At 40.8% G+C, this 26272-nt stretch overlaps 1 protein-coding gene across 1 annotated transcript in view; it reads left to right on the top strand.

The window, feature by feature from the left end:
* The first annotated feature begins 891 nt into the window (after nucleotides 1-891).
* Nucleotides 892-26272, top strand: part of fbxw4 (F-box and WD repeat domain containing 4) — a 53757-nt gene continuing 28376 nt past the window's right edge. Inside the window, exons 1-5 of the mRNA XM_019271552.2 lie at nucleotides 892-1292; nucleotides 2404-2499; nucleotides 2829-3014; nucleotides 4559-4691; nucleotides 4813-4898. Of these exons, the coding sequence (XP_019127097.1) occupies nucleotides 1108-1292; nucleotides 2404-2499; nucleotides 2829-3014; nucleotides 4559-4691; nucleotides 4813-4898 (686 nt within the window). The 5' untranslated portion in view covers nucleotides 892-1107. The remainder of the gene's footprint in view (nucleotides 1293-2403; nucleotides 2500-2828; nucleotides 3015-4558; nucleotides 4692-4812; nucleotides 4899-26272) is intronic.

Raw genomic sequence — 26272 nt, 5'->3', positions numbered from 1 at the left:
GAATTGATTCATTCAACAGAAAACAAGGGATGTGACCAATGACAGTATAAAGAATGGACAGAGCCTGAGTGACGTCACCTGTAGGTTTCCGAAGCACTGTTTTAAAGCCGAGAATATGTGATGCTGGTTTTGACTGTACTGTACCCTACCTGAGCATGTCATGCTAGCCAGATCTGTATAAAACACTTCTGAAAAAAATCTGTCCAGCTTTACCAGGGCCATTTTTCTTCTGGTTTTGAACCTATAGTGTTTTATATTTCTTTGTTCATAATTGTTTTGTGAGCTCTACTCTTGATTGCTCTGGTCTGGTCTCATTGCTTTTACTTTGTCATTCATATAGAAACCTGGTAAATAAATAGTTGATATTACTGTCAGCTAATGACAGCAACTCAGTGTGTGTGTGTGTGTGTGTGTTACTATGATATTTATATAATTCATTTAATTCAATTAAATTTCAGTTATCACATTCAATCCATTCCAACTTTAGTATAATATGACCTTTCTGCTGTCATATTTTTTAAGTGTTAATTAGTTGACATCCATTTGAATCAGAGATTAGAGCTTTCAACAGGTCTCCTCTCATCTTGGTGTTACTAATGAAGGTCCCGTTCCATTCAGGTCAGACAGTCAGGGTGCTGCTGTGGTGCATGTTGGTTCACTGGAAAAGCTCTGCTGCACTAAATGGAATGGAACCTTAATGAGTCTCATTGGAAACACCTGAGTTGACCTTACTGTCTCACGTCGAAATGGCTGCGGTGAAAAGGATTTATTAATTCAAATTGTAATATATATATTATATTGTTTGCCATTTATTTAGCTTGTAGCTCTTTTTTATGTTATTTCGAAACCAATCGCTGCTGAACCCAGCACCATACGTCATCACGTCCAGGTACGTAACGTTGTCGTCTGACGTCAGCGTTCCCCTGGCATGGCTTCCTGTGTGTGCTGTCTGGCTCCTCTCTGAAACATGGAGGATTGTTTAACGTTGCTTTCTTTAACACACAGATTCACTAACTTCACTCACTTCGGTGTGCGGGGCGACGCAGGGCGGACACCCGGGCACAGAGTGGACAAGGAGGGGACAGCCGTGCTGTCAGGGCGCTCATCATGCTGCTGTCCCAGCTGCCAGAGGACATTCTCTATCACATCCTGTCTTATTTGGACTACAAGTCTCTCGGTCGCCTCTCTCAAGTCTGTCAAAGTATTTACCACTTCGTGAACCGGGACGCCGTGTGGAGGAAGATTGCTAAAGAGTTTCTGAATACTGGAATTACTCTGAATGGGACAGACAAGTAAGAGGAGTGCTGTTTGTTTTTAGCTTGACGTTAGCACGAACTCTGTTCACACAGACTGTGATTGTAATACAAAGGTTATTTAAAGAGGATGGCTGACGCACTTTGTTTTTACACCGTTCTCGTTAGCCACATGGTGTATGTGTGTTGTCCTGCGCACAGTCACGGTGTGTTAGACAGCAGCACAGCTACACCTGTAACTCTGCCTACAACTCTGTAATTACCTCCCTGAATTTTGTCTTCAGGCAGCAGAAGCACTCCAGTCTGAGGCAGCTGCACCTTATTAGACCAGTTAATATGACTTATTTTAATTTGATCAGGCATTATCTTATAGACCACATTGATCAGAGTGATTATGACTTAAATGACATTTCATCTGCTTTGACGATCTGTCAGTTCTATTAGGCTGCTCCAATTCTCAAACCAACACAGTCTGAGTTGAACTGAGGAGTTGATCTGATTAATCTTAGTTTAAAACTCTGGTTTTATATAACCTGGGTCTAATATTCATAGATGTGTCTTGATCATAGTGTATCAGGTGTAACAAGGATTCCACAGGGTTCTGAGAATGCAGTGACATTGCTAAAAGTAGTCAGAGGGGATCAGAAACACAAGAAGCAGCCAGACAATCACACAGGTTGTGATCTCCAGGTTAGTCAAACAAGTAAAGTAAAGAGTAACATTTCCAGTGGGGCCAGATGTGTCATCAGGGCATTTTATGCCATCATTAGATAGCTAACAGTCGAAAGATGCTTGGAGACAAGAGGAGAGAGAGACATGCATCCGAGGACCCCACCTGGACGGAGAGCTTGGAACGGCCAAAACTATGGAATATCAAAGTTCATATAAACTTTAATAATCACCTGTGTCGAGGAATCATTCTGACTCACACAGCCACTCTGGCATCCCAGTGTCCTCCCTCAGGCTTCTCTAGTGACTCACACTGCTCACTTTGGTTGCCTCTCAGATGCAGATGATAGTGTAATGGCAGTTGTTGACTGCACTGACCACACAAGGGTGACAAAATGACTTGAGCTTTTGTATTCCACAACTACAACAATCTCATCTGATGCTCAGTGAATCTAAACTTTAACTTTCACTGTCATTGCAGATACAGTCACATCCCACTGAAAGAGAGAGTGAAGATAGCTCAAAACTGGTACGATGGGGTCTGCAGAAGGGCTGTTCCTCTAAAGTGGAAAACAAAGTGAGTCATTTGCCCATAGACTGTTTAAAGGCAATATGCAGTGTAAGACATGATAAATGGAATATGTATGAGAATGTAGAGTTCATTTAGTACATGATGTGAAAATATATGTTGAGCTTTTACAATAATCCTCAGAGGCTGCTTACACTCTTTATGTAAAGCTAAGCTAAGCATGTCCTGACTCTAACTCCTTTCTTAACACATAAACATGAAATTGATATCCATCTTCTTGATCTCTAAAGAAAGCAACTAAGCATATTTCATATGTTAAACTATTTTCTAACAAACGTAATGTATTCTTCATTCATCATGACTTATCTTGTTTTCAGACTGTTGCCATGGTTGCAGCTGGATGGAAACGTCCTGTTTCTGTCTCAGGCTTCTGATATTGGAGCATACCATTTGTCCCAAGACTCTGGGAGGGTCCAGCGTAAGCCATTTGAAATCTACTCAGGCCACAAGGGTGATGTCTGTCACTTTGCACTGACGGATTCTCACCTGATCAGTGGTGGAAGGTTAGTTAATGCTCTATTTGTTCTTCTTGTGACTTTATTTGGTGTTCACCACATGCGTTAGTCATTGTGCAACAATCAGAGTAACAGATGTTGGATGTGTTTTACTGAAAAGGGGAAGATAAGGGAGTCCCACAATGACCAACGACCTCCATAGGTGCAAAGGCACGTGTCAACTATTAGCCTAAAATGTATCTCCAGCAGCTACATGTGTCCACTCTGTGAAACCATAAATTAACCTGTGTGAAGCATGCAGCCATTCAGCAAAGCAAGCAAGCAAGCTGAACCAGGCTCAAACGATGCAGCATGCAATGCAGCATTTCTGGTAAGACGTGCTGGCCGGTCAATCAGATGTAAGTGCACATTCCTGGTCCATTACTTTGTAAGATGAATAGAGAATGGTCGGAGCCAAACCGGTCACCCTCCTACACAAGTATCTACTGGAAGAAAAAGCAGACCCTTTGGAAAAACTCAAACTCCATCTAGTGTATCCGTAGTCACAGCCCACCTTTAATTGGACCTGTTACGATCCAGCTCTCAAAGGAGAAAAGGAAGTAACATACATTGGTATAACAAATGTATTTAATAAAATTCTGATTCATTTTAACAAAAGGAGTTAAGGTACGATAAAGGACAGAGCCTATACTATCTGTGTGAAAGCAAACAAGAACAAAAAGCCTCACTATCTAACCTAATCTCTTATAACAAAGAACACATCACACGGCATCCCTGAACTAGTGCATCTAAATGAAATAACTAAGCCTAGTCTCAGAGTTAACAACAGTTAACATTCGCAGTCTAGTTTCAGATATCAACGAGGCCTGCTCAGCACAACAATCACAAGCCGCCCTGACTGGCATGTGTTTACATGGTTTAAATAATGGTGATGCAGGCACTTGGAGACTGGGAATTGGTTGGCTGCTCCAATCTTGATCCTCCGGGCTTCCAAGAAAGGATGAAACAGGTGGTTAGTTGGGGCCAATCAGGGGTTGGTGACCACACACCTGGATCTGCATAATTAAAAAAAACACTACAGACAAAGATATACCATGTTGGGAACAGTGGCAACAAAAAATCTTAAATCAAAGTCCACTTACCAGCTTTTTATATGGATTTTAAGCTCAGCAACAGTGAGAACAGTAAAATGAATTTAGTTAGGTCATGCAGTTGGTTCATCATCTGTCATTGATAATGGGAATGGCTTCATTTGATGATGAAGGCCGTGACATTTGATTCAAACCTGTGAAATAGGCTTAGGTGGATATTGAGTCAGATTATTCTCACTGCGCTTTTTTTTGTCCTGACCTACCTGTCACAGTATTCTAGCAAATGGAATGGCTTTCATGTGCTGACCACACTCTAAATATCTTTCAACATAGCAAGTGTTTGAAAAGAGTAACACAGCATACATTGATCTTTGCTGTGCACGGAATTGACAAGACAGAAGAGAAAGGCTTCAGCCTATACTGGAAGATGATAATCTAATTTTTTTTAGGATTAGAATATCAGGCTAATCATAAATGTAACTCCCTTTTTGTTTGTGTCAGTGATGGCAAGATCCTGGTCCACAGCAGGAAGACTGACATGTTGATGGAGTTATCAGGTCATAACCAGGAAGTCAACTGCCTGGACTCTAAAGACGGGCTCATCATCAGTGGATCCAAAGACCAAACAGCCCGGGTCAGAACACCTCTTTAATTTGATTGATGTAATGCACAGTGTCATGGTGTTTATAATTAGAATTTAGGTTTCACTGATGTCTCACTGATGTCATGCTTACTGGTCACTTTTGTTTCTCTAGATTTGGACTTTGACCTCCACTTGCCCCAGAGACACAATTACCATGTATGACAGAGTCTGGTCTGTTGCTATTAGTCCCACACTAAGGTAAGCATTTGTTTAGAGTCACACAGAGTTTGGTTAACAGGAGCCACAAAGAGGTAGACTAATGTGGCTGTGATTAGAAGTTAAATAGGTTTTCCCCAGGAAAGGCCTTATCGGGTTAAACAAACCTGTCTTATGGCAAAGTCTACTTCCTCTTTGAATAATGTTTCTTGTGGAACTAACCTCTGTAATTAGGGCTAAGGTTTGTTTTTGGGTTTAAGGTAAAATGAAACACAAATTGATGGACAAAAACACATCTGTTGAATTCTGACTGAACAGTTTGCTTTTACTTGTATGAACTGCATACAGTGTAATCGATTAGCTGCTGAGCTGAATCAGACAGATCCTAATGTATCTCATCTCTTAAACAATCTAGTAATTAGATGATCATAAGTCAGTCTCTGAACACTCAATAGAGACAGAGGACAATCTTACAGCTTTCGTTGTTAAAATTGTGAGAATGATTTCCAGGAGAGGGTCTTCAGGACGGCCCTTCATATTTGGGCAGTGTTGCAGAAGTCGTGTACTTGTAACTATAGAGGAGAATGGGAGGAGAGCATCTTTTCCAATAATGTAAGGTGCTTAGAATTGTTAGCAGCTGTACTCTCCAATCTTTGATCGTCTGGTATCATGAGTCTAATAGTCTCACGCATTAAACACTGTATGCTTTGCAGTGAAATATAGTACATGTGCTCTTTTCCTTTGATGGTTAATGTTAATATACATAATTAATATCCTCCACCATTAGCAGGCATGTCTATTTTAGGTAAGGCAGTCGGCTTTATTAGCCATTCTGACAGATAACTGACCCTTTAACAGATTGCAAAAACTCATATGTATATTTATGGCTTTCATATCACATAACAGTTACATATAGTTCAGTTTGGTATTAAAAATGTCTTTTTAATTGAACACAATAAAACTTGAATGCATGGCAATATTTCTTCTCAATATAAGTAGTGTAGCAGAGTAAACTTGGACTTGCAAACACATTATATACTCTTCATGCAAGTGTGTATGACATGGCACTGCATAACTAGAGTACTGCTATTCTACTCTGATACTGCTAGTTCACTTCTGTGCTGACTGTCCTGGATTCCACGCTTCATTTAGCATTCAAGTATGTTTTTTTTTTTGAGAACTATGTTTAGTAACTTTGCTGGTTTAATCAGAATCAGAAATACTTTAATAATCCCAGGGGGGAATTATTTTTTGTTACAATACTCTAGTATACAAACAAACAAAAACAACATATGTAAAAAGTAAGAACGATCAAATTAACAGTTAAATAATGTGCAACAACTTCAAAAAGTGATTGACCATATATGTTATAGATTACAGAAGGGGGTAGAGATGATGGTGTATATGGTGCTGCAGGCAGGTGTTGGGTTTGCAGAGGGAGCTTTCTATTTCACTAATCAAGACAACCTGAGTAACTCTGAGCCTTAAAAGCAGACTTAAGTTAGAGTGATAGAGTACACATTTACAGGTTCCCACCACAGTGTCAATATAACCTCTCCAATGGGAGAGCAGAACCAAATTCAGTGTGGTGGTGATTTAGAAGTGCCTTTGATATCTCAGCCATGTTTACACCCAGACGCTTAATAACACACAATCACTCACAGCATTGATGACAGATGCAGAGCGCTGTAACAGTATCCTGACTTAATCACCTGCTGCTGCAGTAGAGAGGCAGGTGACCGTCCATCTGGCTACAGAGTGGAAACATCACAGATCCGGGGTTCCACCATCTCATAAAATAATTGCCTGCTCTCTGTACAGCCTCAGGACTAATTAAAACAAAGGACAGTACTTTGTGCTAGCATCACAGGACACTGACTTTGTTTCCTTTTGAACTGCAGGGGTTCTTCTGACTCAATAAAGTAAATGACGTCTTAGGTGATCTCCCTGAGTGGCAAAGTCATTTGCTCTTTTACTTTATACTGTTAAAGTGTTTTGAAATCTTCTTAGAAAACAGTTTGAAGAACAAAGGCAAACACTTTGCTCAAAATGATTTACGTCAGAGTGTCTGTATTGCCTCCTGGCTCCTCCTGACATACTGTGTCAATTGTTATACAGATACAGGCCTGAGATATAAGCATACACGAGCAAACCACATCAATACCCATGCTTTAATATATGCAGAGATGATGTCACGTTGTCATGCACCCTGAACAGTTAGAGGTTCAGTGCCTTGCTTAAGGGCATCTCAGCAGTGCACAGGGTGTAAACTGGCATCTCGTCAGCTTCCACACTCTAGATTAGTCTGTGCTTATTGACCCAGGGGTTATGCTAGTCTGTATCACTGCTGCACTTAAGCATTGTCAACTGTCTGCTATAAATAACTCTTTCCTGTTTTGGACAGGTCTCATTACTATTCATGCACACTTGCATAAAAGATCTTAAAGGTGCTGGAAACCTGAATCCACAAAAGCCTTCTAACTATTTCATTTAGAGCCTCACATACATAATAGCGTGTATCTGGAAAGTATAAGAACAGATGAATTTCTCTTTTATGGAACTTTTTGGAGCTTAATGAACTTATTGTAAATCATTCAAATAACAGAAACATAATCAAACTCACCAAGACGTCTTGGTTTGTCTTTCCCCTTTCCGACAATCACCAGCCCTGGTTTTGGTCAAAACAAATCCTCCATATATAAATATAGAATAAATATCCTGCTAAAATCTCTGTTTATGTCCAGGAAGTCTGGTCTGGCCTTGAAGAGAGCATTAATAACAGCTTCTACTGCCTTTCAGAGATTTCTATATGACAGCATTGGTGGAAATATTTTTAAATACAGTGTCCAGGTAAACTGATACTGATTTGTTTTTAGGTGGCTAAAATTGTTTGGCTCTTTCTTCAATCCACGGCAGTACATTGTTTAGCTTCTGTGTCTGGGTTTTCTGGTAGTTAAAAATGTTTTTTGTGGATGCTTAGTGAGATGTTCACTTCACTTTGATATGATATATGCATTTTTTACTATTTCAAGCCACATTTCCAGAGGATTTAAAAACTTTTATCAGCATTCATTCCTAAATCTCTCTAATTGAAATATCCTCTAACTCTATGTCTAATTCTATCCTTAAAACCCAACTGTAGTTCAGTCATAGTTGGTCCTCAATCCCTATAAATAAATAAGTGAGGAGCAGATCAAATTTCCTAATTTTCAGTCTAAAACTGTGACTGTTGACACAAGGAAATAAGAAATCCGGTATATCAGTATACATGCATGGTGGCCTTGTCTGTCTGATCCAGGCCTCCGAGCGTCTCTCAGATCTGAGAGGAACAGGCAGATTATCCACATCATTAATTCTCCAATTTGCTGGCTGAAATAGCAAACCATGCCTCAGCCCGCCGCCCCCTCATAATGGAAACCTTCTTCTTACCTCTCATTGACCAACAGCCTGGTTAATTAAAACTCTCCTCGAAACCAGGTGTCAACTCACTGATAAACCTATTAAACACACTTCTGCACCACACACCACAACTAACCCTCGAGCTGGGTCCTGAAAGGTAAATAGATATTTTTTACCTGAGTTGTAACCCTAGCTAAAGGTCGCAAACAATATGAAAGAAGAAACCATACAAAATCAAACAGTTTAGAGAAAGTAAATAGCCAGGGATGACAATGCTGTGAACGGTAATTAAGTCTCACCTAAAACAGTAAAGGTAGACTTTCACCAGTGTGTTTGATGGTTATGTTCTATGATAGTCGGTGTCCCCATGATATTATGATGCAGATAGACTAATTACATTTATTGTAGAATTGATTAATACACATATTATACTTCCTGTGAATGGTGTTGAAATGTTAAAGAGAAATTCATACAGTATCAGTTTAAACACTGAGCTGCAAAGTGAATGTGCACATGTGCAAGGTCCTGATCTTTGACATCCATGTGCACAAGCCACAGTACAACACACACAGTTAGTTCAGACTGAAGTTACAAGACACATGTCATACAACTACAGTTTGAAGTATGACGCGTGCACGATGATAAACAGTTTCAGGCTTGCAAACTACAGCGTTATAAATCAAATCATGCAAAAGCAGACCTTAAGTAGCGTTATGCATGACTGTAGAATTTTGCTGTCCCTATTACCAGTCACAATGTAGATAATGGACACATGGCTACTACTGTACTGTTATTGTAGAGTTTGGTAACTAAAACTTTGATTAAGGTTAGGCAGAGAATGCCGGACACCCCAACATCCACACCTGTTATTTCCACCTGCATTTCCACTGAATCTTGGCACTGGACACAAATCATATTTTGTATAACATTCCAGCTTCAGTATGTTAATTGTCCTTAAGCTAATGACTTGGAGCAAACCATGTTCTCCATAAAATATAATCCAGTTCCACCAAAATCACTGACATAGTTGGTGGTCTGCAACTCAGTGTCGTAAAGCATAATGTACTTTTCCTGACCTGGAGTCCAAAGCTGCATAGTGAAGGAACAGGCATACAGGCTGCAGAGTGGGAGTGACAGTGACACTCGATAAAGCTGTTAATCTAAATAAAAAAGTAATTTCCTGATTGTTTCACAGCGGTTACATTCAGCTGGTATAGACACACCCACAGCAACCCACCTCAGCTCCCCTCACCACCACCACCACCACCACCGGACAACCCTGCTACGAGCTGCCGCAATCCCTGATCCTGTCTGAATGCACGCTTAGTATGTGTATGGTTTGTTTGGTTTATCCTGTAAGATTCTATTGAGAGATTTAATGCCCAATTGAGTGCTTGAATGCTGTTTACACAGAATGTGACATTTTGGGGAGTTGAATGAATAATGAATAAATTATATTAAATATTCAAAATTCATCTTATAATGGTAATTCTTACACTGTCTCCTAAAACAATTGAACCTTGGTCTTCAGCAGCCTGAGTTGTTTCCAGTCATGAGGTTGATTTTCTTCCCAGATGTATGACTCAAGACAGGCATCGTAATTCACCCTCTTTAACAGTTACTGGCATTTGTTTGTGCCATGTGCCACTCTGACAGATTTTGTGAGATGCTTAAAGGTTAGTTCAAAGTGAATGAGGTGAATGGTGGCTGCCTTCACAGCATGCCTTCCACTGCAGAACAGAAGGGCAAAGAGGGAGAGCAGCTTGTGTTAGAAATGTAACTGTCCTTTGATCGCTTAGAAAGATCTGATTTGTTTTGTTTTTTGTTTTGTAGAATTGTGTCAGTACAGGCATTCCAAGTGCATCCTATTGTGTTCAGGTTTAATCAAGCAATGTATAGCACTGTATGTGAACTGAAGTCCTACAAAGCCAATCCCTAATTCGATAAAACCAATAATTCAAACAAAGTAACAGTCAGCCCATTAGTAAGCAAGTAATAAGTTAGAATCTGCTCAGAAACTTTTGTGTTTTAATGTGTTATAATTTTCTTATAAGTTCTGTACTCTGGTCTTTGTGATGTGTGGGTTGTGTTGTATAGGATGGTTGGATTTAAACAATGTTTTGTGATGTATGTTTTGGTAATATGGAACAAACCAAAGCTTAGTTAGTTCCAAGTTAATTCCAGTCATTCAGTATTCCACTTCCCAAAGCTGGGGGAAATGCGAAAAACAGAAAGTCGTGGCAGTAGACTCCTACATGTAACGGAACCCATTTTACTCCTCCAGCAAGTAGTCTGAGCCTTAGTAATGACCTAGCAACAGAGACAATGTCTAGTCTCATCAAAGCTATCTAGAGATTGTGACGTTTTCCAAACTGAATAAATACCACACACAAAAACACAAAACGGCTTTGCTATTTGAGTCTTAGTGACTAAGATATCTGTTGAGGAAGATACTTTTTCCATGAAAAGATTTAGCTCCTAAGTCTGTGAACTTGATATTTATTTTTAAGCTGATAGCTCTGTATATGGACTCAGCGCACAGCTGATGAACGATGTGATCCAGACATTTCCAATAACTCCACAGCGTTGTCAAGTCAAAAACAACATTTTCTCTGCGTTATTAAACTCTTTCCTTTCTGACATGCTGCACACAAATGAGGTACACACCTGTATTAACGAGGTACACACCTGTGTTAACGAGGTGTACACCTGTATTAACAAGGCACACACACCTCTATAAACGAGGTGCACACCTGTATTAACGAGGTGCACACCTGTATTAACAAGGCACACACACCTCTATAAACGAGGTGCACACCTGTATTAACAAGGTACACACCTGTATAAACGAGATGCACACCTGTATTAACGAGGTGCACACCTGTATAAACGATGTGCACACCTGTATAAACGAGGTGCACACCTGTATTAACGAGGCACACACCTGTATAAATGAGGTGCACACCTGTATTAACGAGGTACACACCTGTATTAACGAGGTGCACAGCTGTATTAACGAGGTGCACACCTGTATAAATGAGGTGCACACCTGTATTAACGAGGCACACACACCTGTATAAACGAGGTCCACACCTGTATTAACAAGGTGCACACCTGTATTAACGAGCCACACACCTGTATAAACAAGGCGCACACCTGTGTTAACGAGGCGCACACCTGTATTAACGAGGTGCACAACTGTATTAACGAGGTGCACACCTGTATAAACGAGGTGCACACCTTTATTAATGAGGTACACACCTGTATTAACAAGGTGCACAACTGTATTAACGAGGTGCACACACCTGTATTAATGAGGTGCACACACACCTGTGTTAACGAGGTGCACACCTGTATTAATGAGGCACACACACCTGTATTACGAGGTGCACACACACCTGTATTAACGAGGTGCACACATGTATTAACAAGGCTATATTATCTAGAATATTTATTTAAGAAAGGTGTATTACTTATTAAAGTTGACTACCAGTGTATTTCTTGATATTTGGTTACATGTTAAATGTTTTGCTTGTTGACCAATCAGATTGCTTGGTTGGAACTACTTGTTGTATAATTCCCAGTGTCAAAATGCATCAACTTTCAAGAAAATTGGCATTACATCCCTCCCTGGATCATCTCAGCTACTGTACTCTGAATGCTTCTTTTGTCTGAAAAGTGCATCCAGTGTATGCTGCAGACCTTGGATGAAGATGTTTACATACAGTATGTTGTCCAGAAGTTTGAGGGTGATTAATTTGTGAAGAACTGATAATCTATTGACTTAACACTGTCCATCCCACCTCTCCTCTGTTTCCATCCCCGTGTTTTTGTTGTTCCACTCTCAAGGTCTGTTAGTGAGGATTATTGTGGTTGCGGTGAAATGCCAAGGCTAGTGCAGGATGGCTGCCCCCATCCTCGTTCCCTGCCGCCTCGGAAAAGATATTGATCCAATCAGTGGCCATGGACCTTGACTTTTTTTCCCTCTGTCCAGATTGCTTTTTTCACTCATATTCCTTTTTCCACACCATATTGGCTGCTCACAGTCTCTGACGAGCTCATATTGGACAGGGTGAATTAAATATTACAAGGCACTACAGGAGGTTGCAGGGGTAAAATAGGGTCAAATAAGTTTTTCTCAGTGTTTCTGTTTCTTTTGTTTTGTCGCTATTTGAGAAAATGTCTACTGAACATTTGTTCCCTCTACCACAATGTTGAGTTGATTCTGAGCATGACAAAAATTGCCATAATATTGAATTTCTAATTTTGATCTATAGTTTTTCCTCACTTTATTATTACCATGCTACTAAAAATAAATATTTTTCAGTTTAATAAAATAACTGAAATAATTAGTTCTACTGCAGGAGACAAAAGAAAGGGTTAAACATGCTCTGTATTGCAACATTTCTTATAACACTCAAAAATCTGCGTCTATCTGGCGTAACTCAAAGATAAAGATAGGAAAACAAACCATTTATTGGGCCCAGTGGTTGGAAAAAGGTATTAGAATTTTGGATGATCTTTTTGAGGAGGGTAACTTTGTTTCATATCAAACATTAGTAGATAAATTTAAACTAAAAGGAAGAGCACATTTTTGGAAATATTTGCAGATTAGAAATTGTATTAAAGACAAAATGTCTATAAATAATAATGACGATAATACAATCGAACAGTTCACAAAACTACCACCAAGGTCTCAAACAGCCTCCAAGTGGTATGAGGTTTGTCCCTGGAGGACCAACAGAGGGTGTGGTCATCTAAGGAAGTTGTGGGAGAAGGATTTAGGTTGTACCTTGAATGAGGAAGTGTGGAAGGGAATTCTTTCCAACACCGAAGATTATGTTAGAGAAGCCAGGAGCAAATTTATTCAGTATAAAATAATACATAGATATTATTTTACTCCGACTAGACTTAATAGAATGAAATTAATTGAAGATGACCTATGCTGGAAATGCAGGGCAGAACGCGGTACATATTTACATGCTATGTGGGAATGTCCTCTGGTTCTCCCCTTATGGGAAAATGTTTTAGTGTTCATAGGTAATTGGCTAAAATGTAAACTCCCAGCCTCATCAAGGCTCTGTCTCCTTGGGGACAGAACAACAGTACCAAACCTAAATAAATTTAAATACCAAATACTAAAATCCAGCCTACTAACTTGTGCCCGTCTGATTCTGAGGTGTTGGAGGGAACCCCAAACCCCGACTATGGAATTATGGAAAGTTCAAATGATGGAAATGGCTGCATATGAAAACATGTTAATGAGACTAAATGGTGGAAATGAAGCTGCTTATGAACAATGGGAGAGTTTTAGAAACTTTGTATGCGGAAACTGAAGAATGAATATGAACCGGTGAAGAATGCACCGTACCTGCTGAATACCCACTATCCAAGTCCTAATGCTGGACCCTCTCAGCTTTTCTTTTTTATAATTTGTGGAGGATATTGCCTGCAAAAAATGTTGCCTTTTCATTGTTGCCTGTGTTCGATATGTTTATGTTTGTATACAAAAATGAAAAATTCAATAAAAATGTGAATTATAAAAAAAAAAACATGCTCTGTATTGGTCAGTAAGTGCCTAAGAAAGAAATGTAAAATTACACAACTATTGACATAAATGTAGTTCTTCAGGTTTCTGGTTGAAGCTTCATTGTAGTTGGGGAACCAGCCACTTGTGGCTGGTGAGCTTCCTCTCAAAGGCCTTATCTAAGTGATCTTCCCAGGGGTCTGTGAGCTTGATGACTTGTCTTGATGATTTGGATACGATATCTAGTCGAAAGTAGTCCCTTGCAAAAAGGTCAGCAACTTGCGTCAGCTATACCCAGTTCTGGCAAGGATGGTTTATTTTGAGGGACAGGACTGCTAGCTCCATTCAACTCAAGTGCTGATGCTTTCCGTAGAGACCTTCAGGACATGATCATTGTGTCCATGTGGGCTGCACATTTCCACAGCTCAATCCATGTCATCTTCCTCTCTAGTGTGTATTGTCCCACATTCTCAAGGAGCCCTCCCCCAGAACCAGTCATCTCCTCTCCTTCTTCTTGGTCAGTCTGTTTAGTTGGAAGCTTAAGTCACTCAGTGACTCAAGCTAGTGGGAGCACTAGCTTGCTTATGTGCAGCCTTTATCCCACTCCTCCTCTCCATTTCCTACCAGTCCATGACTCAAGTCCAGATTTGGCCATCTTCCAGGGACTATGGGGATCAGGGCTAAGCTACTACCACATCTCCCTGCTTTTGGTCCATACACCCCCTCAGGAAAAGTGCTCCTACCACATCCAAGACAGTAATAATAGGGCCTGATGATGCCTCTTACAGGACTGTTTCCAGACAACAAACTAACTGGAATATTATTGAACATCAGCTGTCCTGTGCTATATCAAACACTGCATAGACACTGTCACTGTGGACAAGCGCATCCAGGTGTATCCCAACAAGAAGCCCTGAATGACAAGAGAAGTCCAGGCCCTGCTCAGGGACAGGAACACTGCTTTCCGGTCTGGTGATGAGGCAAAATACAGTGCTGCCAGAGCTGACCTGAAGAGAGGCATCAGGAGGGCCATTACTGCTTACAAGAGAAAGATTGAGGACTACCTGAACAGCAACGACTCAAGGCAGGTGTGGCAGGGGGTCCAGCACATCACCAGCTACAAACCCGGAGGATCTGAGGTGGTTGGGGACGCTTCGCTGGCAGAGGAACTCAACCACTTCTTTGGCCGTTTCGAGGTGGATCCACCAGAGGAAACTGCATCCTGTCGACCAGCCCTCAGCAGCCACACCCTCACTGTGAAGTATTACGAGGTGAGGTGCACACTAAGGGTGGTCAAACCAAGGAAAGCTGCATGCACTTCTCCTGACCTGGAGCCCAAAGCTGCATAGTGAAGGAACAGGCGTACAGGCCGCAGAGTGGGAATGACAAAGAGACTTGATAAAGCTGTTAATCAGCTGTTGTTAATCAAAAAGTAATGCAGGGTGAACAAAACCAAGGAGCAGATCATAGATTTCAGAAAAAAACAAAACAAAACAGACATTCAGTCCCTTGTTATCAGCGGGGACTGTGTGGAGGGGGTCTCAGTCTTCAGGTTTCTTCAGGGGGACCTCAGCTGGAGCACTAACACCACAGAGCTGGTAAAGAAAGCACAGCAGAGACTCTACTTCCTGAGGATCCTCAGGAAGAACCACCTCTCCCAAAAGCTGCTTGTGTCCTTCTACCTATGCTCTATAGAGAGCATCCTGACTTCCCCTTACCCTTACCCTGACCTCCTTCCCACCCTGGAAGAGCTTTACAGTTCCCGCTGCCTCAAAAGAGCCCAGAACATCATCAAGGACCCATCCCACCCCGGCCACATCCTATTTGAACAGTTACCCTCAGGCAGGCGATACGGGACAATAAAAAGCCACACAAACAGACAAGGCCATCACTGCTATTCTATTCCCCATACTCCTACATCTCCCTAGTTCTTGTCACATTGAATTCCTCTTCCTCTCTTCTCTCTTTCTCCCCTCCCTCTCTCTCACTCCCTCTCTCTCTGCTTTCTCCCTCATGCTGCATACTTGGTGTGTATGGGTGTAGGTAATAGGAAGTGGGGCAGGTGGTTAGCTAATAGTTGACTGAGGTGTTTCCTGCAGACCCTGCTCTCATTTAAACAAGACCCAACAGGCTGAAGTGTGGGCTGGGCAGCTGCAGATGTGTAGCAGCAGGTCAGCTCTCACATTTAGTCATGGCTGACAGGGTTTCTTGGACAAGGCTGTGCTCGTCCAGCTCATAGTTATCTTCTGTGGACATCAGGTTTAGGTTTGAATTGGGATATCGCTCATTATCTTTTTCTTCCAGATCATTAGAGTTTCCATGTTGTTGTTGGCTGGTATGACAGTGGAGGACATAAATTTTGCAAATACAATTATGTGAAATAACAAAATGTCTAATGGTCCTTTATGTGCAAACAGCAAGGACTGACTATGCTTTCATGAACATCAGTGTTCCAGTTTTAATACTCTGGAGTTTGTCAATTGCAGGATATGGTGTATAATTGGAACACATAGAAACCTGGTTATTTATATCATCGTAGATGTGATCATAATAGTATCCAGGTTTGTAATCATTTGTGTGTAGGTTCATTTCTAAGTACCAGTTAGAGCTCAGTATCATTGTGAGTGAGAGCTTTGAACAGGAAGCACTGTAGCACTCCTGTTGAGCAGTTGGCACCTTGTATAGTAGCTTCTGCCATCACTGTATCAGTGTGTGTGTAAATTAGTGTGTGTGTGGCTTTTGTGTGTAATCCTAACAGTAAATTGCAACTGGCCTACACCTGTCAGATATGTGCTATAAAATATATTCATCTATTAAAAAAGTATAAAATTAAACGTACGTACTTACAATCCATCATTTGAAGTTGTTTATTAGATTATTCTAATATTATTTGGATTAACTGTAAACACTGTTTCCTTTAGGTAAATATTTATGGGGGTTAACTACCAAAGCGAGTCAAAAAAAGTTGGGATGCTAAAGTTGGGTCCAGAGAAGTCGCAGACATTTCTGGATATTGTTAATATCAATCTTTCTCTTTGCATGGTAGTCTGAAGTTCATTTGTACATGCAGCCATGAACTATGTTTACTGACAGTTTTTTAAAGTGTTCCTGAGCCCATGTAGTAATATCCTTTATACATTCATGTTGGTTTTCAATGCAGTTGCCTGAGAGGTTAAAGGTCATGTACATTCAACGTTTGTTTTTGCCCCTTACAGGCAGAGATTTCTCTGGGGTCTCTGAATATTTTGTGAGTGGTGAACCTCACCGTGTCTTGCTTGTGGATGCTCCTAAATCAGACACTATCACCTCTTACCAATGAACCTGTTGACCTGTGAAATGTTCCTACACCTAAAAGAATTTTCCCAGTCCTTTGTCGCCCCAGTTCCAACTTTTTTGGAATCTGTATTATGTAGTTCTTTGGAAACATGCTAAACCATTGAGATAACGCCCCTCAGACTCCGCACAAAAATCATGCATATGCCTTTTCGTGCACTTGAACTTGTATTTCTAAAACAAGAAGAGAATATGCACACCTAAGATGTGACTTTATAGTAAAACATAGTTTAGTAATCCTGGACATGTTGGTGTGTGTGGAGTACAGCCAGAACTGAGACATACTGTTAATGGTATAGTGATAATTAATGTATAGTAGGAGGCAGGCGAGGCAACCCCTACCTTCCATTTCTGGCATTTAATAATGATGATTGAGATGTTACCGTGACGATGGACATGTGGTGACAGTTATTCTGATGCTGTCGAGAACCTAGCCGGTGATAGTCATTAAATTGCACGTTTTCATTTTTGTCGCTCTGCCATTCTTTTCATCGGCAGGTCTAATGAGTGGTGGAACAGGCACAAGTATCGATATGAAATCACATGCTTTGAAGGTGTGTATAACATCCATTCATGCCTACTTGTGTTTTAGTTGTCAATCTACACGACACAAATTTAAAAAATCTGGCCTCAGGTGCCGAATATAGTGCAAGCATTGTGTCTCTTTCTGTAACATTTTTGTCACGTCTGTATAAAAACAAAATGAACATTTACATGAAAGACACATACACTACCATTCATACGTTTGGGATCACCTGTTGATGATTTTCTGCTTTGCTTCAATATTGGAATATTTGCACAGATAAAAACAATATATTCAGACACAAATGTATTATTTATATTTGAAGTAGTTTTGGGCCCAAAACAAAAAGTAATTAAAAAGTTTTTTGAAAAATCTGACAACAGAGAATACTGGTGGTACAATTTTCTCCTCTAATACAAATCTGATGTGAATGTGAATTCATTTCCCAGTCCAGAAAAAGCAAAACTCCAATATCATTATTAACGACAACTACGGTGCCTCTGCAGTCTCCTCAGTGTTTTGACTGAACAAGTTTAAACTGTGATTTGACTGTGATTCATAGTAGGGTTGCAAAATTCTGGGAATTTTCAAAGTTGGAAACTTCCCATGGGAATAAACAGGGAATTTACAAAAGTACATCACTTACTGCAGGGCTATTGAGGCCCTGCCCCCTACCTGCACAGGTGATTCCTGTACCTGGACCACACTTTAGATCCCAGAGCACACAGAGACCATTGAAGACACAGATTGTTTTATTTTGCATGTTTGCTTATGAAAAAACAAAAAATTCCAGGAAATTGACTGGAAGGTTCCCGCCCCTTTGCAGCCCTAGTTCATAGTATGCACATCTGATATTGACTGACCAAGTTTTGAATCTTATCACAGATTTTGATGCTTTCATTTCATCTTTTGCCAATGACCAGTGATTTCTTATATTCTATGTAACTGTTGCTCAGTGGTTCTTTGTCTCCCTCTGCCTTCACTTGTCAGTCTGGTTGAATCATTATACTGCGATTTATTTAATAATTTTTCAAAGCATTCATACAAAATAACATCTATTTGTAAAGAGGACATTCTACAACTTAAAAGCATGAGAGACCATTCGAAAACAGCAGTTACCTGACTGACCTGAATCAAGTTTTTGTGGCAGAAGATCCCAAAATTTGAATTATATTTCACAAAGCCAGCACTCAACGGATAGATGATGTTAGATGTGTGATCAAAAGGAACACATCATAAAAGGAAACATTGAAATCCTTCTCACAATAAGAAAGCATAGATTTGCCTGTTAATTTGGCTTTGATGGTCACTTGTGCCAAGTAGCACAGAGCCAGTGATGTCTGCACACTCCCTGTGCCAATTCCCTACCAGACTAGGTGGGTATCCTGACTTGGAGCTGGGGTATGGTTTTACATAGGGGGTATGCTACACTGACCACTAGTGTAGAGAAGGGGGGCTGGCAGAAGCCAGTGAAGGGAGAAGCTACCCTGAAGAGAGGTGAGAACTGGGAGGGGGTTTGAATTGTTTTGTCTAGAATTCCTCAAGCACAACTACAAAGATGTTGCAGGGGCCAAAAGCGCTTTTGAAAGTTTCTAAAAGGAGAAATTTATTGTTGGATAAACCGTCCCCAATTCGCCACTTTCTCACCACCGCCGGGGGAGGACAACCTTTGACCTCCAGTATCAAAGTACAGGGTGACGCCACAGCAGCCACCCAGCCAGCCAGAGCCGTCCCTCTCTGACTGCACCCCCACCACCACCACCCAACCTCACACACTCCAATTTCACCCCCACTGCTCTGCCCCACTCAACCGCAAGAAAAAGCCTGAAATTCATGTCTTTCTCTTTGGTCTCTCCCGAGCCGTCCCTGTGGCTCAGGAGTCAAGAATTCAATTAGTTAAAAAAAGAGAAGAAAAGAGCGAGGCTGCAACAATGCAGCAATAAGGGGGCAGAATGTGCGTTCCCACACGCTAAATACAGGGCGCTTTCCCTGGGGCCCACAGAGCCAGAGGACCCACACCGCAGGAGGCGAGAATAATCACAGCTCCCTCTGAACCCCCTCATTACACACACACACTCACACACACCTTACTACATTCCTTACACACACACAGAGATAGCTTCATGCAGACACGCATTACAGGCAGACATTCTCTTGAAGAGAGACACACCTTGCAGACGCCCCACACTTACTACACACATAAACACACTCTAAGAGAAACTTCCAGCACGCACACACACACACACACACACACACACACACACACACACAACACAACACATAAAGACCTCTCATTATATGCTGGCCTCATACAGGTGTTCTCAGGTCTCAGGTTTACAAGGGAAGAGTGTTTTCATGTATTCACTTTGCAAAACACACTCTGCTGTATGTTGAACATGGTACACCCGTAGACAAACAACTGTCCAAGTCTGTTTCCAGATGTTCCAAACAACTAATACTGCAGAATACGATAAAAAGGATACAACATAAGATATACTATAATATACAGCTAACATACTGAATTTTCAACATGTTAAATTTTCATAACTAAGTAAAGAAGAAGAACAGAGGGCAAATATAAGTGTTTCATTAAAGTCTGTATTATAATGTTCTGTATTATTGCTTATTTTGACTAATTCTATTACAGTTTTGTAGATCTGTAACAAACTTATCATTATCAACCATCTTGATGACCAATCTTTTTTCATTTTTAGGTCTATAAGGTAGGGTTGGGCATTATGGTTTAAATCAATATCACTATTATGGCAGAAACAATTAATTGATTCATAATTCAATAATTCAGTCATTCAAGTGAAAATTGGCAACAATTTTTATAATTACGCGAATATCAAGTAAAAATCTAAACATGTGTCTTGCTTTTTAAAATGTGATGTTTTGCTGCGGGTATCTGTATCACTGTAAAGTGAAAATCTTTTGCTTTTGACTCCTGTTCAGAAAAATACATCTGATTTTTGACTGACATAATTAAATGATATGACATTTTTTATTATTATGAAAATAATGGATAGATAAACTGAGAAAACATTTGAAAGGAAAATTAAAGCCCTGATCACAATAATATATCATATTTTTACAATCATAATTCATAATGAACATTTGTTTCATAATAAATGTGTAAAAGAAATGATAAATTATGAAAATTCATATATAAAACAGGAGAGGTTCAAGTAATGTGTTTCCACAATTAATCACATTTTACTTAATTTAATTTCACAGAGCCCAAAGTCATGTATTTAACAATCATAAAGCCAAAGATATTCTTTTTACAATTCTTTCTCACAAAAGTAAAGCTGGAGTTGCTTTTAAAAAATGGTTTAAATGATTATTGAATTATCTAATTTGTTCTAAATTAATATTTGTCTAAAGTTGCTTTGTAAAGAACAAAGCAAAGCAATGACTACAGATTTAAACATATTTGAGTTATTGAGTCCCAAATCAAAGCAGCAGGTTTGATTGGTTACCTTTCCTATAGAACTTATTGACAGATGGCTGGCTTTCATTTAATATGTATATTTTGTTGAACCACATTTTGTATTTTGAATTATGAACAAAAATCACTGGAGTCAAAGTGTTAAAGTAGACATGTGTATTGATCCAGGCACCGTGGAGCCCCAACAGCGTGGGAGTGTATGATGTGTACTGGCGGCAGTGTTATTCATACAGCACATTATCCTAATGAGCGTCACTCCCACCACATTTTGAGCAGGACAAAGCTCTGTGATCACTGAAGCTCTGCTTCTAGTGGTTCCCAATTTAAAACTTGTCAGTCGCGCTCCTCGCTGACCCTTACCATACAAACACTCGCCACAGAGACCTCCTTTCACTGACTCGCACCAAAAATGTCACCAAATTATTGTGGATCGTGACTGTTTGCTTTTTTTTCCAATCAAATCTTTCTAAAGGATCCATTCATTGAAAGAAGAAAGTCCAAAACGTGCTGTGGTCTGGTCTTCATGGGGATGTAGCTCAGTGCAGTGAAGTGTGTTACCTCCTGATGAAGGCCTTAGGTCATTTCAAGTATCCATCAATTAGTATACATTAATCCATCAATCAGTCAAAGCATCATATAGTTAAGGCTATAAGATTAACATTGTATTTATGTAGAGAACTACAAAGGAAAAACATATACAGCTGAAGTGAAGAGAGGAATCCTCCTGAGGTTTCTTTTTTTCTGTAAAAGTAGTTTTTGTGTTTTTTTTCTGGGGGGGGGGGGGGGTGAAACAGAACAGAATAGAATAGAATAGAATAGAATAGAATAGAATAGAATAAAGAGATATATAAATCTTTAGAACTGTAATAGCTGTGGAAAGCCATTTTTAACATAAATGGTTCAATATCCATGATTACATTTTGGTTTTCCACAATGCAATGCACATGTACCCCTTTTATTGTGTATTAACCTGACAAAGCTACATTACAGATATCTGAATACATGTGTACATGTACATGTTTAAACTGTAAATATATGACTTATAATTTGTAGATAAGTGGATGTTTTAGTGTTATTTCAGGATTGTTGACATGACTATGAGTGAAGTCATATCAGAGTGATGGACTGTGGGTAGAAACTCTTCTTGTGTCTGGCTGTTCTGTCATACCGTGCTCTGCAGCACCTACCAGAGGGGAGAAGTTGGAACAGTTTGTAGTCAGGGTGTGATGGATGTGCAGTGATGTTTCCTGACTCTGGACATGTATAAGTCCTGAACGTTCTTTGTGCTCTGTTGTAACTGGATCAGCAGCTCCTGAGTCAGGTTGAACTTGTTGAGCTTGCACATCCCATGGTGGGCCCCAAAGTTTCCTTTGGTTTGTTTAAAACAGAGAGAGAGAGAGACAGCTGTGGTCAAGAGACAAAGACAGTGAATGAGAGTGAGTGCAGATAGCCAGAAAGTCGGCGAATCAGAGAAATAAAAAGTTATTTTCTGATTGTTCATAACAGTTATGTTCATCACAGCCAAACACGCCCTCACATCACGCACGCACGCAGACACACGCAGACACACACACACACACACACACACAAATGGCTTTAAATTACCAGTAGTTTATGGTGGCTAATATTAGCTAGCTTTAGATACAGTAGCATTTACAGTAGCATTATCCTGTCACAGCGGCTGCTGTTTACAAAAATGAGTCTTGCTTTGACAGATTTCTGATATTTTCACACGACGCACAGAGAGTTTTTTTTTTTATCTCGTTTTGGGCAGTTATTATTGTTGTTATGAAGGAATGACCAAAGGTGATTCCAGAATCAGCTAACTAACATTAGCGTATTGTTGTGTCTGCTGTGTGTGTCCAGTGTGGACGGTTGTGTTGGGTCCCGGTCTGTTCCAGCTGGATGAACAGAGCCAAGAGGCCGACTGAGGAATGTCCTGGTGACCCTACACACAGGAGACACAAACAGAAGCCAAAAGGACCACAGGGGGGTGGGGATGGGACAACAGGGTCTGGGTGTGTGTGTGTGTGTGTGTGTGTGTGTGTGTGTGTGTGTCCGTCCATGCATAACAGTGTGAATTTGTGAGAGAGAAAGTGCATGTTTATGTGCATGCATATGTTTGCCCATGCATATCGGTGTGTAAAAAAAGGCTTAAAGGACAAGGGTGTGTGTGTGTGTGTCTGTGTGTGTGTGTGTGTGTGTGTGTGTGTCAGCAGGGGTCAGCACTTGCACCCTTTGACCATTGTCCTCCTCTCTGACCAATATAAAAGCATCATAACCCTTTGAGCTCAGACATATTTAGAAAGCAGATAAAAGCACTTTTTACAAACTAGATACACGTCAGGCACAAAGCCTGGGGTCAAGCGCAACAAATTAACAACCCTCTTTCTGACGGGAGGTGGGGGTGGTGGGTGACTGGGCAAAGCTAAACCGCCCCTGGAGTCCAGAGCCAAATGCCTTCACATTCCCAGAGCTGGGATGTGGGCTGTTCTCTTGCATTCATGTGTAATTGGTCCTAGGGGCAGAGGCTGAGATAAATACTGACTTACTTTTTGTGTTTGTATTATGTCCTCTTAATAGAAGACTTTAGTTTGGAATTCCCTAATTCTAAGTCAAGTCGGCCATTATAAAAGGCAAGAATTCAAATCATTTGTCAATCAGGGTCACAAGTGCCATCATAGCTAGGTCATACGCATGGAAATCCCAACGTTTTACACTTTGAGCTGTTTAGCTTCACATTTGGTAAATATATGGCATATACCTAAAGTAAGATGTAATTAGGTGTACAACCACACATACAGGTATACGAGCTCAACCTGAAATTCATCATCAGAGAACAGCTAGAACCACGCTCACATAATGAGTGACCAGGTTAGACCTAGTGATTCCAGTGCCCTCCCAGGCTTTTTAAAAAAAAAATTTATTGATTAATTTATTTTTGTTTTATATATATATTTTTATTTTTTATTTTAAATGAATGAGTAAGTGATTTGTCAGAACTCAGATTTTTTCTAATGGGTAAATATTGCACACATTGTTCTGCTGTTTTTATCAGCAGACAGAGGTTGGATTAGAACACAGAATGTTGCAGATTGTAGTGCAGCGTGTTGTTGCTGACACTGCACCACATGTAGGCTGTTTATATTTTATTAATAATTATTAATATTATCTTGAGGGCTGGAAAAATATTTGAATGCCTGTCTTTTTTAAATGCAGAGTTCTGAAAAGAATCAGTATTTACGTTCCTAGTTTCATCATTTCTGCATGTTAAAAGTTCAAAGATATCGCTGGAGGACCTGTCAAAGTTAGCTAATGATAGTAAAATGCTAGCTAATGAGTGATGTCCATTAGGCAAACACTAATGAACTAGTTAGCTAATCTACATCAATCAGTAGTTAACTGGTCAGCTAGCATTTTGCTAACTCAAGATGTGACTATATGTATATATGTTGGTTTTATGTCTTAACCTAAGCCTAGCACACAACATACCTAAGTACAAGAAACAAGAAGAAAGGTTCCACTGAGTACCAAGCTTGCTGCACTGCAACTGGAGCCGAGCGAAAAGGGGCGGGACTTAGGAATTTTCAATTCAGATAGAGGCCTAGTAATGTAGAATACTGTGTATCATTTCTGTACTGAAACATCACCCAACAAGTCAGAGTAATGTTAGTGGCGGTAAGTGCGTCCTGAGCTGGGATCAGAGAATGGTAACAGTGTGGACAGCAGCAGTGAGGTGGTGGTGGTGGTCTTGGGAAAGTGTGGTTCTCCCTGTGCGGTCAGCGTGTTGATTTGGAGCTAACAATGTTGGTACTGTTGGACTCAACCCCCAGCAGGGGCTCTCACACTGTGTGTGTGTCTGTGTGTGTATGTGTGTGTGTTACTACTGCCCATGTCTATGCTTCAGCCTGTATGAATGTTTCCTCATAACACTCATTTGTGTGTGTGCGTGAGTGTGTGTGCGTGTGTGTGAGTGTGTGCGTGTGCGTGCATGTATGTGTGTGCGTGTGTGTGGCTGTGTTCCCACTCGGGTAGTTTGTGTGACCCTGTCACACAGGCCCTTAGATAATACAACCAGCTGATGAGGTTACCCAAACGGCAGCAGAGGCCCAGCGTGCTGCTAATGATGAGAGGAGGAGTGAGAGGGGAAGCACAGACTGGGCAGAGGAGGCTGACTCAGTCTGGTCAGATATGACTGTCTGTGTGTGCATATGTGTGTTTAGGGGGGACACTTACCCCACATTAGGCGAGAGAGGCTCTGACCTTAGCAGCTATAATATCAGTGCAAGCTCTGACCCTAGATCAGGTCTGGTTGGTGCTTCAGAAGGGGTGAGAGAGCTAGGGGGACAAGGGGGGAGGCGTTCTTTCATTGTATGGCCGCTGTCCCCTGCCCTGCCTCTGCCAGCGCCCTGGCCCAGTGAGGGGTGAGTAATGTGAGTAATGGAGAGTAATAGGGTCCAGATAGTGAGTGTGACCGTAACCCTATTGTATCCTGTGTCAGTGGGGTCAGAGGTCACCCACCATGCATACTGGTCCTGGCCCTGCCCGACCCATTTGGACCATAAATGAGTTTACCCAACACTAATTACTGGGGGCCTGCCAGTGGGCCGCACTGCTTAATGGGCCTGACAGCTGCCTGTCAGGCCCATTAAGCTGCTACCCCCCCACCCCAGCCCTGTCCTATCCTGCTACCCCTTTAACCCACCCGCCCACCCCAAACACATCCCACTCCTCACCCCCATGTGTTGATGTCAACAGCATCCCTCAGTTGGGTGCTGTCTGGACAACCTTTAGAAAAACCGGTGTCCAGCTGGCTGAATTTGATCTGAATTCACAGTTTATCGATATTATGCTCAAGAAATGACTGTTCCATGATAATAACTACAGAAGAGCACAAAATACAGTCCAGGCTACAGCTCCAACCATTTCTCTTGAGGGTGTAGGTTTTGATTTAGAAGTTCTGGGACAAAGTTAAGATAGTGGTTGCTGCATTTATCTAGATTTTCACAGGTAGGCGACCCAGTGGCATGGAGGTTTAAAGTGATGATTTATGCAAAATCCCTGGTCCCTTGTTGGAAGTCATTGGTCCATCTCTCTCTGTCTCTCCTCATTTTCCTCTAATCTCTATACTGTCCAGTCTTCTAAAGGCATGAAATGTCATAGAATACCTTCAAAAGACAACA

The sequence above is a fragment of the Larimichthys crocea genome, unplaced genomic scaffold (assembly GCF_000972845.2).
Source record: "Larimichthys crocea isolate SSNF unplaced genomic scaffold, L_crocea_2.0 scaffold220, whole genome shotgun sequence".
NCBI classification, from domain to species: domain Eukaryota; kingdom Metazoa; phylum Chordata; class Actinopteri; family Sciaenidae; genus Larimichthys; species Larimichthys crocea.
The sequence above is the reverse complement of the archived record's forward strand: the minus strand, read 5'-3'. Positions and strand labels throughout refer to the sequence as shown.